The sequence below is a fragment of the Pleurodeles waltl genome, chromosome 5 (assembly GCF_031143425.1).
Source record: "Pleurodeles waltl isolate 20211129_DDA chromosome 5, aPleWal1.hap1.20221129, whole genome shotgun sequence".
In the NCBI taxonomy this organism is placed as follows: domain Eukaryota; kingdom Metazoa; phylum Chordata; class Amphibia; order Caudata; family Salamandridae; genus Pleurodeles; species Pleurodeles waltl.
In genome coordinates, this window is record NC_090444.1 from 1,140,691,580 (window position 1) to 1,140,707,835 (window position 16,256).

A 16,256-nucleotide genomic window follows, 5' to 3' on the forward strand; every position below is an offset into this window, starting at 1 on the left:
TATGAAGTACGACCCCCACCCCAGGGACCTTCTAAGCAGATAGTTAAGTGCTCTCTGTACTCCATACAGGTGGTTAAGCCAACTACGACCCGTACATAGGACTCTAACTGTTAAGGACTGCTTTAAATCACTGTTTTGTCGCTCCACTCCACTATTTCCCTTGGATGAAAGGGAGACGAGTAATGGAGTTGGACCCCTAACGAAGCCATGGCATCCCTGAATGCCCTTGAGGCGAAAGCAGGGCCATGATCCGAGTAGAAAGCCGCAACTGCATATGTACTGATAAAGACTCGCAAATCTTTAATAACAGTCAGAGCGTCAGCCAAGCATTGTGGCCACACCCATAGAAATCTGGAGAAAGAGTTAACAGCGACTAAAATGTATTTGTATGCACTGTCCGGGGTTAGGGGACCACAATGGTCCAAGTACACACATTGTAATGTTTGTTGGAAATTAGGAGGGGGGTCTGCAGTGGACCTTTGATGGTGGAACCTTTAATTTGTTGGCAGATGTCAAAACAAAGGACATACGGTTTGGCATGTTTGTATAGACATGGCCATCAATAACATGCTTGCAACAATGATTTTGTATCCGTCACACCAGTATGGGCAGATGCTGCCCCCTCATGCGCCGCTTTAATCAACTCTGATCTTATGTCTTTGTTGGGAATTACTCAAACCCCCACGTCTGGGATCTTTACTTCTGTGTCTAGAAAGCCTCCCATTGGGTAGGAATATTTAGCAGAAAATGCTTTTGGAGAAGGGGTGGCTTCAGCCGTAGCTTTCATGGCAGCCCATATGTCATCGTCTGGTTTAATTCCAGAACGGGTTACTGTAGCAACAGTAACCATTGCAACTGCTGATTTTACGGCTTCATCAGCAAGTATATTCCAACGCGCTGGTGTCCAAGTGTATGTACAACATGGATGTTTGGTAGCATTTCCTTCAGACCCACTAATTTCCCCCACAGAAGTCTGTGTTTAATGGTGTTACCTTTAGAATCTCTGAACCCATTCTGGTGCCAGTAATGCAGGTATTCATTGAAAGACTGGACACAGTAGTATGAATCACAAACAATCAGTGTTAGCTGTGCCGAATCCGTATGTTCCAAAGCCATCACCAGAGTATTTGCTGGAACTGGATATTCTAGTTCATATTTCAAAAAGTCTTGAGTTTGTAATTAGGGGTAAAAAATGTAGTCTACATTAGTGGCTGTCAAAGACATTGCTCATTGAATCCAACATGGATGTAATGATTTAGCGTTAGGAACACTGGCTTTGGTCACAGCCTCAAGCGCTGGGATTGGAGAAACAACAATAATGCATTTGCCCTGGTCTAGTGGTCTTTCTTTAATGACGGCCCTCTGAACAGCAGTGAGAATTTTCTCAGTGGGAGCAAAACATTGTTCTGCTACAGAGTACAAATGTGATTTGTATGCTATCGGGACTGTCCCACCCTGGTTGAAAGTTACATAGGTGAAACCAATGGCACCAGTAATTACTCTGATGACCAAATGTGTTTTGTTATCCCTTGTGTGTAGGTGGTGTGCTGCAACAATGTCTGTTTGCAAAGCTCTGAGAATGCATGTGTGTTTGACTGTCCAAAATTTACTTGAAAAGTCAGGAAGTATTAAGTCATATAAAGGTTTTATGCGTGATGCATAATCAGGAACGTAGGTTCTGCCAAAATTTTGAAAACCTAATAGAGATTGGAGTTCTTTCAATGTATTTGGAGGTAGTCACTGTGCCATTTTTCCAAGAATTATGGCGCTGGGCTCTTTCCTTCACTTGATAGCTCATATCCCAAAAACAGGACGCTAAGGAAGCCTATTTTTTACTTTTTTTTTATTGAATTTGTAGCCGAATGCAGCAAATCCCACAACAATGTGGGCCACCCATCTTAAATGTTGCAGTAATTCATCATCCATGACATAGATATCATCTACATAGGACAATACTTCAGGGTCGATGTCATGCAATATCGAGGTCACACGAGCCGTGAACAGTCCTGGACTGTGTTTGTACCCCTGGGGTAAACAACAGAATTTTTTTCCGGGAGCCTAGTGCGCTGAAACTTGTTATGTCTCTACTCTTGGGTGCTATATTTTGGCAGAAGGAACCATTGGAACTGTCCAGTGTTGTTTTGTATTTTTTGTGCACTATGTTGTTCATAAGTGCACTGCTATGTGAATTTTGTATGGCGTATGTGTGTGCATTACTGTTTAAATGTCTGTAGTCTAAGACTAGTCTGTGCGAATGGTCCGGTTTAGCTACTGGAAACAATGGATTATTCATAGGTGAGACACAGGGTTCGATTACGCCCTGGTTCTCCAATTGGGTGAGTATTTCCCTCCAAGGTATTTCCCTTTTGCATCATGTTTTATTGGATACCGGGGTTATGGTTTATTTTTAATAGGGATTACATGGTAGGGGGGAATCTTTGGCCCATCCTACGTGGTTGCGATATAACGCGGGTGCCTGTGCCAATGCCCAATCGAAGGCGTAGGATTCTGCGAGCTCCTCGGGAACAAGGGGCACGATAGGTTTAATAATAACTTTCCCATATGGACAGGTACTGAAAATTTCGGCCAGAAGAATATCATTTATGTTTACAATGTGGTCCCAAAAGATTGCGTCGATTGTGCGTTCATTGTCTCCTTCTAATTGTAACGTTACTTTGTACACCCTATCAGACGTGGAGACACGCATCCCCCTGTCTCTACTTGTAGGAAGTCATCAGTTGCTTTCACCTCCAGATGCTCTAGAAGATTCTGGTGAACTATTGTGACCTCTGTTGCGCTGTCTAATAGTGCTAGTGCCCACTTCTTGTTCTTCAATAGAGCCCTCTTCTTGAGTGGCATGTCGAACTACAACTGCTGCCATCTTTTTTTTTTAATTGGGGTTTTTGTTGAGGAAGTTTCTCTTCTTTTTCAACAGAAACTTCTGTTGAGCATTGTGATTCCTGTCTTGGTTTCACATACTCAGTTCTTCGCTCTGACCGCCCACCTCTCCCCCCTCGTTTTTCCGATGAGTCCTGAAAGGAACGAGATTGGCTTGGATCAGTATATTGATATCTGTCAGGTGTTTTTATATTATCTCTATTTCTGAGATGATATCTATTCTGTGGGGTCTCCTTATATGGAGATTCTCCCCTTTCTTTTTTAGGTGTTTGTTGTTTTTTATCCCAGCGTTTTGTAATACCCTAAGGTGCTTGCTTGGTATAATCTTTATTAGATTTACCTTGAAATTGTGGTTTAGTTGGTCTGGCCCCCAGACTATCTCGACCAATACTAGATTAGGTCTCCACGATAATCTTGTGGAGGAACGTCCCGGAGACGCATGCCCACCGCTACTGCGACTGCTTCCCCTTTAAGGTTACTTAATATAATTGAGGACACTGTGGCAAAGTTGCCCATTAGTTGCATCCACAAATCCAGGGCCGGGGTAGCCCCGTATTCATCTTGGATTTGTTTCAACACTTCCAGTAAATTGGCAAGTGTTGGAGTACTGTGTGCGGTAGTACAGAGCGTGGCAAATACCGTGCCCCATGTGTTACAATTATCTACAGTGGGAACCATCCCATATGGCAAGCACATAGTTAATATTCTATGTTTATCCTGAGGTTCCGTATGGGGAAATACTGCTTCCAGTGCATTTATTTTTTGAGCTAACCAAAACGGAATATCTTCCTGTTTGGCGGGTACCTTACCCATGATCGAATGTACAGTCGCAGGATTAATGCCTGCCATTACTGCATGTGGTTGCCCTGGAGCAGCACTTACTGGGTTTCTATTTAATGTTTGCATTACAAACTGTACTAATCATCTATACATTTCTGTCAGATCAGTATTTAAAAGACTGACTTCAGCTACCGTTAAGTTTGCTGCATCAAGGTGAGGTGTATAAGTGCCCAATAAATGCCAGGTAGGACCATCATTACTTAGAGGACCTGACCTAATATGTAAAAGTGTGTAGGGTAGGGTGCCATTAAGCCAATTATTATGCTCTTGATAAGTTAGAGATATTTCTAAATATGCATATGCATGTATTGTGCAGGTGTGTTAGCATGTATATAGTGATGAAATGTATTGGTGTTCCTATCAACTGCTGGAAATGTGACCCAAGAATAAAAGAGTTCTGTTCTGTAGGCTGGATGAGCCTCAACAACAACTGTTACTGGATCCTCCTGGGCCATTAGGCCAAGTGCCAACAAATGTGCAGTAAGGGGTGGTTACATATTAACTGCAATTGCTACCTGTTGCGGATATGCCATAACAAATGGTAAAATTTGTTCAGAGCTAAGCACACCAAAAGGGAATTACCCTAGACGAGTATTGGGAGGACGCACGCCATATGAGGTACTCTTCCAAGTGCCTATGAATGTGCCTGGATTAGATAATTCTGAGAAGGTGGCAGATGAAGATACATTTACATTGGGGCAACTTTTAAATAAATAATTTGCAGAGTATGCAAGAAGTCAGAGACAAGCTGTAAAACACAAAGGATGCTGATGCATCCACTTGTGAAGAGAATGTTATCACTGCAGCTGATGGATGGGTTCCCAAAGTTGGGGACCTAGTCAGGGAAAAATCCAGAAAAGGCAAGCTTTTGAGACATCCCACAGGCTACCCATCACTGTTTTTGGAGCAAAAGGCAACAGAACTGTTATCCTGCCTTTTTGCCTGGATCAAGAAGAAACAGAGATGTATCTATTGATCACATTAAAATACACTGGGCCTCATTTACAAGAATCTGAAGAATCAGCTCCGATGTGTCATATTTCTTGCACTGCTCCACGATCCCCTAATGACGCCATGGCTGCACGGTATTTACAATACAGAGCTACCTGGTGCACGTTTTCACAAATTCATCAGAAATTCTGATGCATCTGTGGTACTAAACTCACGCATTGCTGGACTAGCATCAAAACAATGACGATATTCGAGCAATGCCAGGAGGCGCCCATTGAGATAAGCCCTGAGTCAGTTTTACGCCCGCTCTGAGCACGTGGTACAATTCTGATGCAGTGAAGTTGCCGAATGACTTAGTGAAAGGTTGTAAATTTCATTGCATCAGTTCTGCATGGCGTTTCCTATGGGAATGCCTACCTTGCATACATTATACCAGGCACAGGTGTAATGTGATGCAAGGCTTTACAAACTGACGCAATGGGCCTAATGCATCAGCTTGTAAATATGGAGCAGTGTAGAGCACTGCTTGCACCACTGTTCTGTAAAACAAACAGTGATGCAAGGGTGGCACAATGGCCTTGTAAATGAGGCCCTCTATGTGGCCTGTCCTCTAGAACTTGCCACCACAGATAAACGGAAGGATTTAGAATAGTGCCTCTCAGCCTTCTCTTCTCTGAATACCCCACCCTCCAAACAGAACAGTACCATTTCCAGGCTGACTTCCCAGCCAGAGATGCTTGAGCTTAACACTCTATGTGGAACACTAAGTGCAACAAACATAGCTGATGCTGCCGTCATCACAGTGGTTACTTCCAAGGAATTCCATGGCATATTGAACTGGTACTCTCTCAAGAGTCCCAAGAGACCAACAATGCTAAAAATCCCTGGATATTTCTCCCCCCCAAAATGTAACCACCTTCAAGGCCACTCATTCACAATAGCTGCTTCATGCCTATCAATAGTTCTGTGGTTCCTCCGTGGTCCTATGCCTGAATCAATTTAGGAACTTTCCTTCTCCTCATGTGGCTGTCAACAATGTTTATCATTCTACTGCTCCTCAACGGACATTATTTCCCTGCAAGGACAATTGCATCACCTGTGGTTTATGATCTACATCCTCACTCTTTGTCCCACAGCACCCAAAGTGGTTTCTATGCAACAAATATTACTGCATATCCTGTGCCCGTTAGCACAGCCTGGAAAAAAATTCCATATCAGATTGTGGGTCCTACTGAGACATTGCAATTGCCTTATGTGATAAAGGTTTCAATGAATGATGTATTAATCCCTTGGTTGTTTTTCAGATAATTAGGACATAGAGACTGCTAAAAGAATGATGTCTGGCCTGCAGGCATATTCTGCTTTTAATAATGAAATCCTTGCTTGAATTCTGCAAATTATAAGGAAATGTATTGCTATCACCACTATACACATTACCTCATACATATCACTAGTTATCCTAGGGAAGTTCACAACTATACTCAATGGGGACATTGTGAGGCTCAACCTCCTGAGATCCACTCTAATTTCTTTAAAAAATCCCTTTATTTCCAGAGTGCAGATAAGTCACACCCTTCAGCTTTTTATTTTACACAGAGATCGCAGCAACTTCTAAAAAATCTAATCACTGCTAACAAGCTGATTTATTCTACTGAGTTTAGTCAAACGTTTGGCTATTCAAGGATATGAGTATCAGAAAGCAAATGTTCATGAGAAAAGCATTTGGGAACCATATTTGGCTGATTTAAGGTAAAGAAGTCCTTTTCTGAGCCTGTAAAACACCAAAAGAAATAATCTTTCTTAATAAAATACTCCAAATGACTACTTATCTGGGATTCGGAACAATGAAGGATATAAAGAATCCCTCTATTACAAAAGTCAATTTGACTATGTTCAATAATTGCCAACTGCACCTGAGCATGCCTGAAACAGACATAAATTATGTGACACAAAATGGAACCTATAACTCCAAACAAATTACTAGGGAGGATTTGGCTTTATGGCCCTATAGTTCTGAAAAGTGTATGCAGTGTTTCCTTTCCAAAACTTCTGGACCCAAATGTAATCATCCTGATCCATGCTACAATACACAAACACCTGCCATGATTACAACATCCTGTGTAGGCAAATTATGCCAAAGATTGCTAGAACACTCTAACTTTTCGGCCATAAGGAAACACATATCCTCCATTAATGAAAACATGGATTTTTCAGACTTTCTGTTGGGACCCAGTCCTCAGAGAAATAAAAGATTCCTGGCTACAGGAATACATGCCATATATAATAAGCTAAATAATTATTCTGAAAAAGAGGCCACATAAGGAATTGGGCAAATAGACTAAGGCAATATGCAAACAGTTTTGAAGTTATCGACAATGGAATGAACACGCTTTCCAAAAGAGTATGCTCTCCAAGGGCCTGAGTTAGAATTTGGCAGATGACTTCCTCCGTCACAAATGCGACGGATAGCCGGTCTGCGGGATTCCGATTTCCATAGGATTTAATGGAATCGTAATGTGATGGACAGGATGTCCGTCACATTTGTAATGAGTAACTCCATCTGCCAAACTCCAAATCAGGCCCTAAGTCAAATTTTGTCCTATCCCTAGACCTCATGAAAGGATATTTGAATCGGTTACAACATGGGCACGCTCAATAAGGAGCAATCATGCAACTAAATTGGGGGTTACAAACACTTCAGTCAGGTTTTTTACTTTGGCTTTTTTAAATGAAACAGCCTTATCTGCACCCGATAATTTGATACTCAGACAAAAACAATGGTTAAAAAAGAATCCTCCTGTATGTTATTGAGTATCGAACAAATTGAAGATGTGCCATTTACAGTCAGTGACACACCACCTATCACTTGGTTAAAAATGGTATTCATTCTTTACAGATAACCACTTTCATTTTCATGATTGTCAAAAATATAAGTCTATAGGATGGCACCCACATAATTTAAAATGAGGATGACCCTGTCTATATTTCACTAGAGCAAATTGCAGAATTCATCTTGGACACTCCCTTCAGTGTGACGCCATATCTTCGCTGGGAATGTGTGGTGCTTTGATGCCAGGGTTAAACTGTATCCTATCTGTTCCCACCCCCTAGCATTCATTTCCCTATATCATGAACTATTAAATAATGTCTCTTGTGTGTTCTTAACAAATTGTACTTGCTGTGGGTTGAAACCCAGTCAGCCATTCCTAATTACTGTTTCAGAAACAATACAATATTGTGGAAAAACATTGTATCCTCCCCCCAGGAGTGTTATTAGAAACATCCCCTGGCCTAAATTTGTATTAAATCCATGTGGTTTGGCAATTTGAACAAACTGTTGTCTGTTCTCTTAAAAAATTAAGTTCCTTTGATTTCAGCTGTTGAAGTTTATCACTTGCAGACAACCAGGACTGCTTCAGAAATCCAGTGGCTGTTACATACACAATACCCTACCCATTTTGTAGCTATCATGCAAATTATATTCAATTCTCTGCAACAACTCGTGTTGTGTTTTTTTTTTTAATTGGATCTAGTTTAGTGACAGGACTTAAAGTAGTATTTGTACTGATCCCAACATGTTTCCATTCTTTATTCTCCGTTCTTTTTAGAGGCAATTACTGATCATCCTACTACTAGTTGGCTGTGGTATCATTATCTTCCTTCTGCTTTGCCATAGAAATCAACAACATGGAACTGCAATATCCAGCTGAACAAAGCTGTTAAGAAACTTTAACAGTCTATACAGGACATGCTTGGCTATCCCAGCTCAGTGAACCCTGAACACTGACATATCGTAAAATCAATGTAACACAAGAGAAATCTGTTTACTGGTGCATTAATTGTCCAATGGATATTCTCTTTGTGTTACATCTGGAAAAGCCCCCAGTGGCTCAACATGAAATTGATTATACAACATCTAAACAAGTACCAGATGCAATGCCAAGCATTGCATTTGTCCCTGACATGGGCTGCTACACATGACAGTGCAGCATCGCCATTGGCACTCTTGGATTCTGCTCTTGGCAAATGGCTTGAACCTCTGTTTTTCTTTGGGTCTCCTGAAGAAGTGCCACACCCAACATTGAGTGCCTCGACTGGGCAACTGACTGCTGGCTTATCTAGCACCTCAGCTGTTTGCCATGATTATGTTCTGTATGGACTCCGAAAAATTACAAGTATGCTGTGAATGTACCCGAAGGTGTTGACATGTCCTCTGATGAGGAGTGAAATCAATAAGTAAGTCAACCAATCAAACATAACATGCCTTCATCAGGTTATACCGCAAAACCCATATGAACTAAACCAAAAAGAGATATATATATATTTTTTTCTCTCTTACATTGATGCTTTTTTATTTTTGCTTATTTTTTAATTTGGCTTATACCTATTATCTGTCTGTCCTTTTGCCAACACACTTAATGTATTCCATACAGATTGTCAAACATGGTTTTGTTAGCTACTGTTACACAAGAACTACAAATACCTATGCTTTGCTAAGTGAATAATAGATTGTGGCACAAATTTATGTTCTTAGCAATAATATTTTTATGACACTCCAAGTATGTAGCTGGTGTATGTTTTAGATGAATATCTTATTTGGGATAACGTTAGATGATAGTTTGAGAGCATGAACCCCTTGTACACATTCTGATGAGTTAGACATGCCCCTATGACATCACATTCAGACTTACAAGCCAAGGATGACACAAAGGCCCTCATTACGACCTTGGCGGGCAGCTGAAGCCGCCCGCCGCACTCCCGCCATGGCCATCAGGCGATCCCCGCTGGGCCGGCGGGTGGAAACCTGGTTTCCGCCCGCCGGCCCAGCAGGGATCTCGCCCGCAACACAGGAGCCGGCTCCAAATGGAGCCGGCGGTGTTGCGGCCATGCGGAGGGTGCAGTTGCACCCATCATGCTTTTCACTGTCTGCGTAGCAGATAGTGAAAAGCTGCACAGAGCCGTGGCAGGGGGCACCTGCACTGCCCATGCCAACGGCATGGGCAGTGCAGGGGCCCCCAGGGGCCCCGCAACTCCCCGTACCGCCAGCCTTTTTAAAACCGCCAGGAGCACTGTGGCAGGAAACCGACAGTCCAGGCGTTGCGACCGCGGCACTTCCGCCGCAGTCGTAATCCCTCTGGAAGCACCGCCAGCCTTTTGGCGGTGCTTCCTCCATAACAGCATTGGCGGTCTTGAACCGCCAGGGTTGTAATGACCCCCACAGTCCCTAAGGTCTGTCTCTATCTTAGCTAGGCCCTGAATTTATCTTATCCTATGTATGTCACACTCTTCTCTGTCTCAGACACTAGACATCACCATGTTCCCTGTTTTTGCTGAATCATTGTAAAGTCTGTATGCTAACACAATTGTTGTCAGACTAAATCTTTCTAAGAAATTTGATATCACCCAGTTCTTGCATTAATGACATAGATCCATAATCTAAGGCAACATTTGTCTGGGTCAGATGTTGATTCACCATTATGTGAAGGATAAACCAAATACTGATATAGATATTTAATCAGACAAGTGAGGTCTGAATTGATGTCTTTCTCCCCTATATGTCCATATAGACAGCACCAGAAATGCTCACAATCTAAATCAAACACTCCATTCTCTTTTAAGAATTAATATATAAGGACTGTCATTCTATCACCTTTGTAGAGAATTCCTTCACCCAGATTATCACCCAGAATTTCGACAGAAATTATCTCACCTAATACCAACGCACTTCACACTTCGTAGATGATATATGTCACCTGAAACCTGAAGCTGATGGAACCCAGTCCCAGAGAAAGGGATGAAGACCCATTGACTGCAACCGGGTGTTTACCCTTGTAATGTGTCTCATGGCTGTATTTATAATATTCTGTGTAGTTGTTTTAGATGTGCTAAGAAAGAGAATATTTCTCTATTAATAAAGACTTTTAACATAAAAATGTTTGTTAATTTTAGTACAGTGTATGTAGTACTGTGAATAGTGAAATGAGGTTACTGCTGCTTCCACAGTGCCCTTGATCGCTTCATGGGGTTGTTAGTAACCCAAAAGCAATACTTCTACATCAATTACACATTGAATATTGTTTTGCATAGCTCCAATAACTTGTCTATCATACTTAGCACTGGTGTATTGACTTAAGTGCACTTGTGTCACGCATGGGTGCGAAAGTACCCCTTGTAGAGTTACACCAAAGTCATAACTTATGAAACACTCCCCTTTACATGAATTTCAGTTCTAGGGGATGGTTCACAGGGGTCAGTATTGAGTTGGTGAGGGGTTGCACTATAATCTCCCTGCATCCCTTGTTTTTTAGTGAATCTCTAAGGAAGTTTTTAATTCTATTTCCTAATTATAAAGTCCCTGTAACCTTTGTTTTTTTCAGTGAATTTCTACAGTTTTCTAATGCTATTTCCTAACTGTAATGTCCTTGTAATCTTCATTTTTCTTTCAGTGAACGTGTAGGGTTTTTTAAAATAAAGTAATGTTTAATTACTATGCTTTAATCCACCAGCCGCTGTGCAAGGCCTTTGGAGGTGCATGGTGGGGGGTTGACTTCATGCAGCGAACTCCATGCTGTGGGTCTGTGAGTGGGTGTGCGAGTGGCTGTATGGATGTGTGAGTGGTTGTGAGTTGGTATGTAAGTGGCTGTGTGATTATGACTGGGTATAAGTGTGTATATATTTCTCATCCCCTCAAATAGATGCCTGTCCAATATTTCTCTTCTGTATTATGGAAAAGAACCAGCATATTGAAAGGGCTTCCATTTAAAGATATTTGTATATAAAAACTACAAATTATGGTACATAAGGTACAGTGGATAAATAGGATTTACACATTTGATATTTCTTTTAATTGCGCTTCTATTTCTAATCCTACAGATTCCAGTTTCTAATTGCTCTGTGCCGTGCACTCCTGGCCAATACAAACAACATTCAGCCCCCAGCTGTTGCTATATATGCATACTTTGCCCAGAAGGATACTACTCCAATGCCTCAGGTAAGTATGGCGATAAATGCAATACATTTTGGTATTATTATCATTTGGATGGCAAACCTTTCACCTAGATAACTGTGGTGCATGTTGTGGGTATTATATTTTAAATTATATATTATATAAATAAAATATCTGCATCCATTAAGATATGTTTCCTGGTAAAACATTTTTACAAACTACACTTTGTTAAACCAGTACACTTGGGGCCAGATGTAGCAAAGGTTTTTACCCATTCTGAGGTCCATGGGAAAAAGTGTTTGTACATTTAGCCCTTGATCCAGACTGGTCATGGGTGAACTGACTCAAATGAGCTCTGGGTTACTCAAACACTGAGCTACTGCACAGTTCAGAGTAATCATGGTACTTTGGACATTTTTTGTGTAGGTCCCAGACAGTTACTTGTATAGAATGAAGATTCTATAATTTTGTGGCAATTATTTTTGATTTTTAGTTGTATGAACAAAGCGTACAAGAGTGGAGCCCTGAAAATGAATGCACACTCAAATCAGGAGCATTGGGGGAGACTAGTGTCTTTAAGAAGTAGTTTGAAGTTAACAGTCATTAGATGAAATGATCCTCATAAATTAATTTTTCTACTTATCAAGGGCCAGATGTACAAAGCCATTTAGTGGTTACAGAGTGTTGCATGGCCCGCACAGTCTCCATCTTAGAGTTCTCTTTTTAGGTTGGCATCTCTTTCTAGTAGTGATTTGTTGCACACTTTCTTAATATGTATGAATATGCTGTATGTGCATTTGTGGTAGGCATTGACACCCTGTAGCCGGTACAGTAAGTTTCAGGGTCATACATTCAGAACGCAATGCCATTGTTTTCCTTTCTTTCGGTGCTTGTTAAGAGATGTGTCCTTTTACCTACATAAAACCAAAGGAGCTGTCCTGTGACTCTGCCACAGTGCAAAAAGAACAGTACTTTGTTTTATAAACATCTTCTGTGCTAAAACTCAGTTGGAGGATCACTTTGAGCTGGGATTATAATGGAACCGCTGTGAACTGTGACTGAGATGCAGCCCCACTGACTCCAACCTCTAAGAAAGATAACCTGTACACTTAGACCAGCGTCCTGACACGTAAGACCAAGGTATGGAAGTTAGACTTTCATAACTGATCTCACAGAAGGATACTCCCACTATGTTCTCTTTAGTATAGTATTAGATACAGATAGAAGTAAGTAAACATTAGTAACAACATGGTTGAATTGTTCATATTGTTTACCATTCTAATAATGATGATTAGAGTAAAATCTCATCTTTTTAATAACTGCAGCTCATATTTTTTTTGCAAGAATATCAACATGTCAATACATGTGTGAAAATGCATTTTTGCATCTTTTTTTGTTTTTCACCTTGGGCATGCACGAGTGACCAAATGAAAGGGTTAGATCTTTTGCTACAGATTCCTTAGGAATCATAGTGTCATGTTTGAGGTTGACAATAACAACTATTACCCTAGTCAGTTTAGAGGTTTTGATTTGGTACTGTGAGCTACCTGAAATTCACCAACACTTACTGATGATATATGTGGACTAAGGGCCTGATTACAACGGTGACAGATATCCCGTCCACTGAAAGATACATCCCATTATATCATATGGGATTTAGATTTTAGAAGACAGGATCATTGTAGGGACCATATAACAAGAGCAAGCATTCCTCAAATCACATGGTTTGCAACTTGTTGTTACCAAATCACAAAATAGGTTTTGAAATGCATTAGAAATCACAATTTGAAAGGGGCTGGTTTAAGGAATTGCTTTCATACTTTGATTCACTGTTCTATGGATTGAAGTTTTGCAACCACAATTTCAGTAGCAAATCATTCGTAGATTACCAAATCCTCAAAGCAGGTGATAACCCATTTGTACAGAGGAAGGGATCCCTGTAAGACCTCTTCCTCTTTGGGAGTGACCAGTGGTCTCGGAAAAAAGGTATTTATTTTTCTCTTTTTTCTTAAATGCTGACCGGTGTCCTTTAAGGAAAATGTGTTGCATTTTAAAACAAATGTATTTTATTTAAAAGCGATCCCTGATTTGGTGGTCTGCTGACCCCAGTAGACCACGATCTGTGTGAAGGTATCCAATCAGAACGAGTCACAATTTGTGATCTTTCACATTAATATTGAATATTGATGAGGTAGGGAAAATTGTGACCCACACTGAATGGTGATTTTGTGAACCAACCCATTAGTATACATCATGGATAGCAAAATCTGCTTTGATTCCCCAAAAGGCAAAGCACAATTTGCAACTGCTTTTTTCAAATGGAATCTTAGTATATCTGGTCCCAAGTGTATAGTGCTGATTTTTTCAATTCTCATTTTTTTACTTTTCTTCTTGCACTTCATTTTTTTTAACGCTTTTTATTTGCCCCTGCTGTTCCCTATTCCCTTCACCTATTTTTAGAGTCCTTTTTGCTATGGGACAACCAGAGTATCCCATTTTTTCCGACTTTACATTTTTTTGTTTCTTTTGACCCTCCTCCTAATGTTTCCTTTGGATTTGTCATCCTTTCTTTCACCCTTTTTTCTTAGAGCTGTAACTGTCCAATATCCCTTGTTAGATCTGCATAACAGTGCAGCTGTCTGCACACATAGGGTTGTGATTGTTGAAAAGCTTGTCTATGCATTCAGTTAGCTGTTTGGTATATCATTCTACTTTCCACAAAGTGCTTCCACTGGCAGGCATGACGGAATATTTTGCATCTCAAAGATACACAAATCATTACATTATTTGTCACATTTAATTCTTTATCATCCAATATGAATTCTATACAGAAAGTAATCCTTTTTTGCCACCCTATCCCCCACTGTGAACAAAGCCATTAGGGCTGGCATTAATGTGATAAACAGCATTTGTGTGTGCAACAACGTGAACAGTGTTCATGAATGCCTCTGTTAACATGTGTTGGCACATTAATGTCAGACTTTCTGGCTTGCCTATACTATTTCTTCAACTCGCTATTGTTCCCCAAACTGTTCTGCTTTCCAAATCACTTCATACCCTATTTTCCTTGGTTTGCTTCAGGTTTTTGGCAATTTACAAGTAACACTATAGAATTAACAAACTGAGAACTACAAAAGCTGACACTTTCAGGGTTGTCATAAGATTACATTGTGAGTGGCATTTTGATTGACATCTCAACTGCAAGTGCAAATGGCAAGTGCAGTGCCTTCGTGGATTTTAGTACTTACCACTGTTACTCTAAGTTCTCAAGTTGGGGTTCAGGGTGGCTGACACCAAAGGTGCCTAAATGGAGAGTGCAGAAAAAACTGAAATGTTCTGAGAAAATGAACATTTCTTAGAAGTACTGAGGTGCCTTTTCCCAACTTAGAAATAAAGAAAGCGAATAAGGAGGGTAAAAAACAAACATGAAGTACCCATGACTTGGGCCTGACTCACACTGAAAGCAAGACCTTTTCTTCTGTGGTATTACTCAAATATTTTGAGGACATTTCTGGCTTTCTTGGGATTGACAAAGACATTAATGAGTACTTCTGGGAATGTGTGATAATTTACTCATGGCCATAAATCTGCATTGGGTTTCAGGGTGGGAAATGCCAGCAACTGTTTGTAAAGGCTATAACTTTACATGTTTGTGAATGTTTACCAAATTTTGAAGGTGTCCTCACCCTACCTGGTAAGACAGCATTAGGGGGCCAATCATGGCTTTGGAGAACCCTCAAGGACAAATTTGGATATCCTGTCTCCATGCTTGGTATTTGACTAAAGAGGTCATCCACTGAAGGAAGTTGGTTTCAGACTTTCTGAATCTCAGTTTGGTCATCCAGATAGAGGTCCTTTGAATCTTATGTGAAATGGGTAGGATAAATCTTTCAAGAAAGAAACACAGGACACAGTGGGCTATGTTTTGGGGCTCAGAGCCAAGATGGCCTACTACATGAAACAGGCCCACAATAATTTAGAGACAACTCAAGAGCTGATCAATCCACAGCCCACAGTATATTCAGAAGGCTACTATGGCAGAGTACCGCCCTGGGCAAAAAAAGTGCAGGTGGTTGAGCTAGTAGAAAAACAAGAACAAATAGAACAGGCTGAAGAAGAAAAGTGAGGACTGAGAAGATATTTCCTGAGGAGTTTGCACCCACCCCCCACCAGAACCATCTAAGTGTTTTGCATGTCAACCTCATAAAAATCCCACTTTAAGAGTTTAGACATCACAATGCTCATTGTGATGTATAGTGGAGAAGAGGAATCAAATAAACTCCTTCCCTGACCTCCTGTCACATACTGAAAATGATGGCCTAATGGCAAGAGTGGCAGGAGTTGTACTCTATGCCACCCTGACAGAGGAGCCATAGTGAGACTGTCTATAGATAATGGGTCACTTTTCAGCCCTATTCTCACTGACACTTGGGCTGACCAACTAATGCACCCATGACATAGACACACGTAAGTGCATGAAGTCACCCCTCTAGCTTTGTTGAGCAGTACAATTAGTTCTTGTGTTCTAATATTCATGACTATTTTCAATGAAAGAATAAACATACCATGATTTTATACCCCATGAATTGTAAAATTTAGATTCGGACATGATAAGTAAGTA

General features: G+C 40.8%; 1 protein-coding gene across 1 annotated transcript in view; it reads left to right on the top strand.

Moving 5' to 3' along the window:
* LOC138296324 (G-protein coupled receptor family C group 6 member A-like) overlaps positions 1-16,256 on the top strand; it is a 149,622-nt gene that overhangs the window by 125,627 nt on the left and 7,739 nt on the right. Inside the window, exon 5 of the mRNA XM_069235363.1 lies at positions 11,563-11,680. Within this exon, the coding sequence (XP_069091464.1) occupies positions 11,563-11,680 (118 nt within the window). The remainder of the gene's footprint in view (positions 1-11,562; positions 11,681-16,256) is intronic.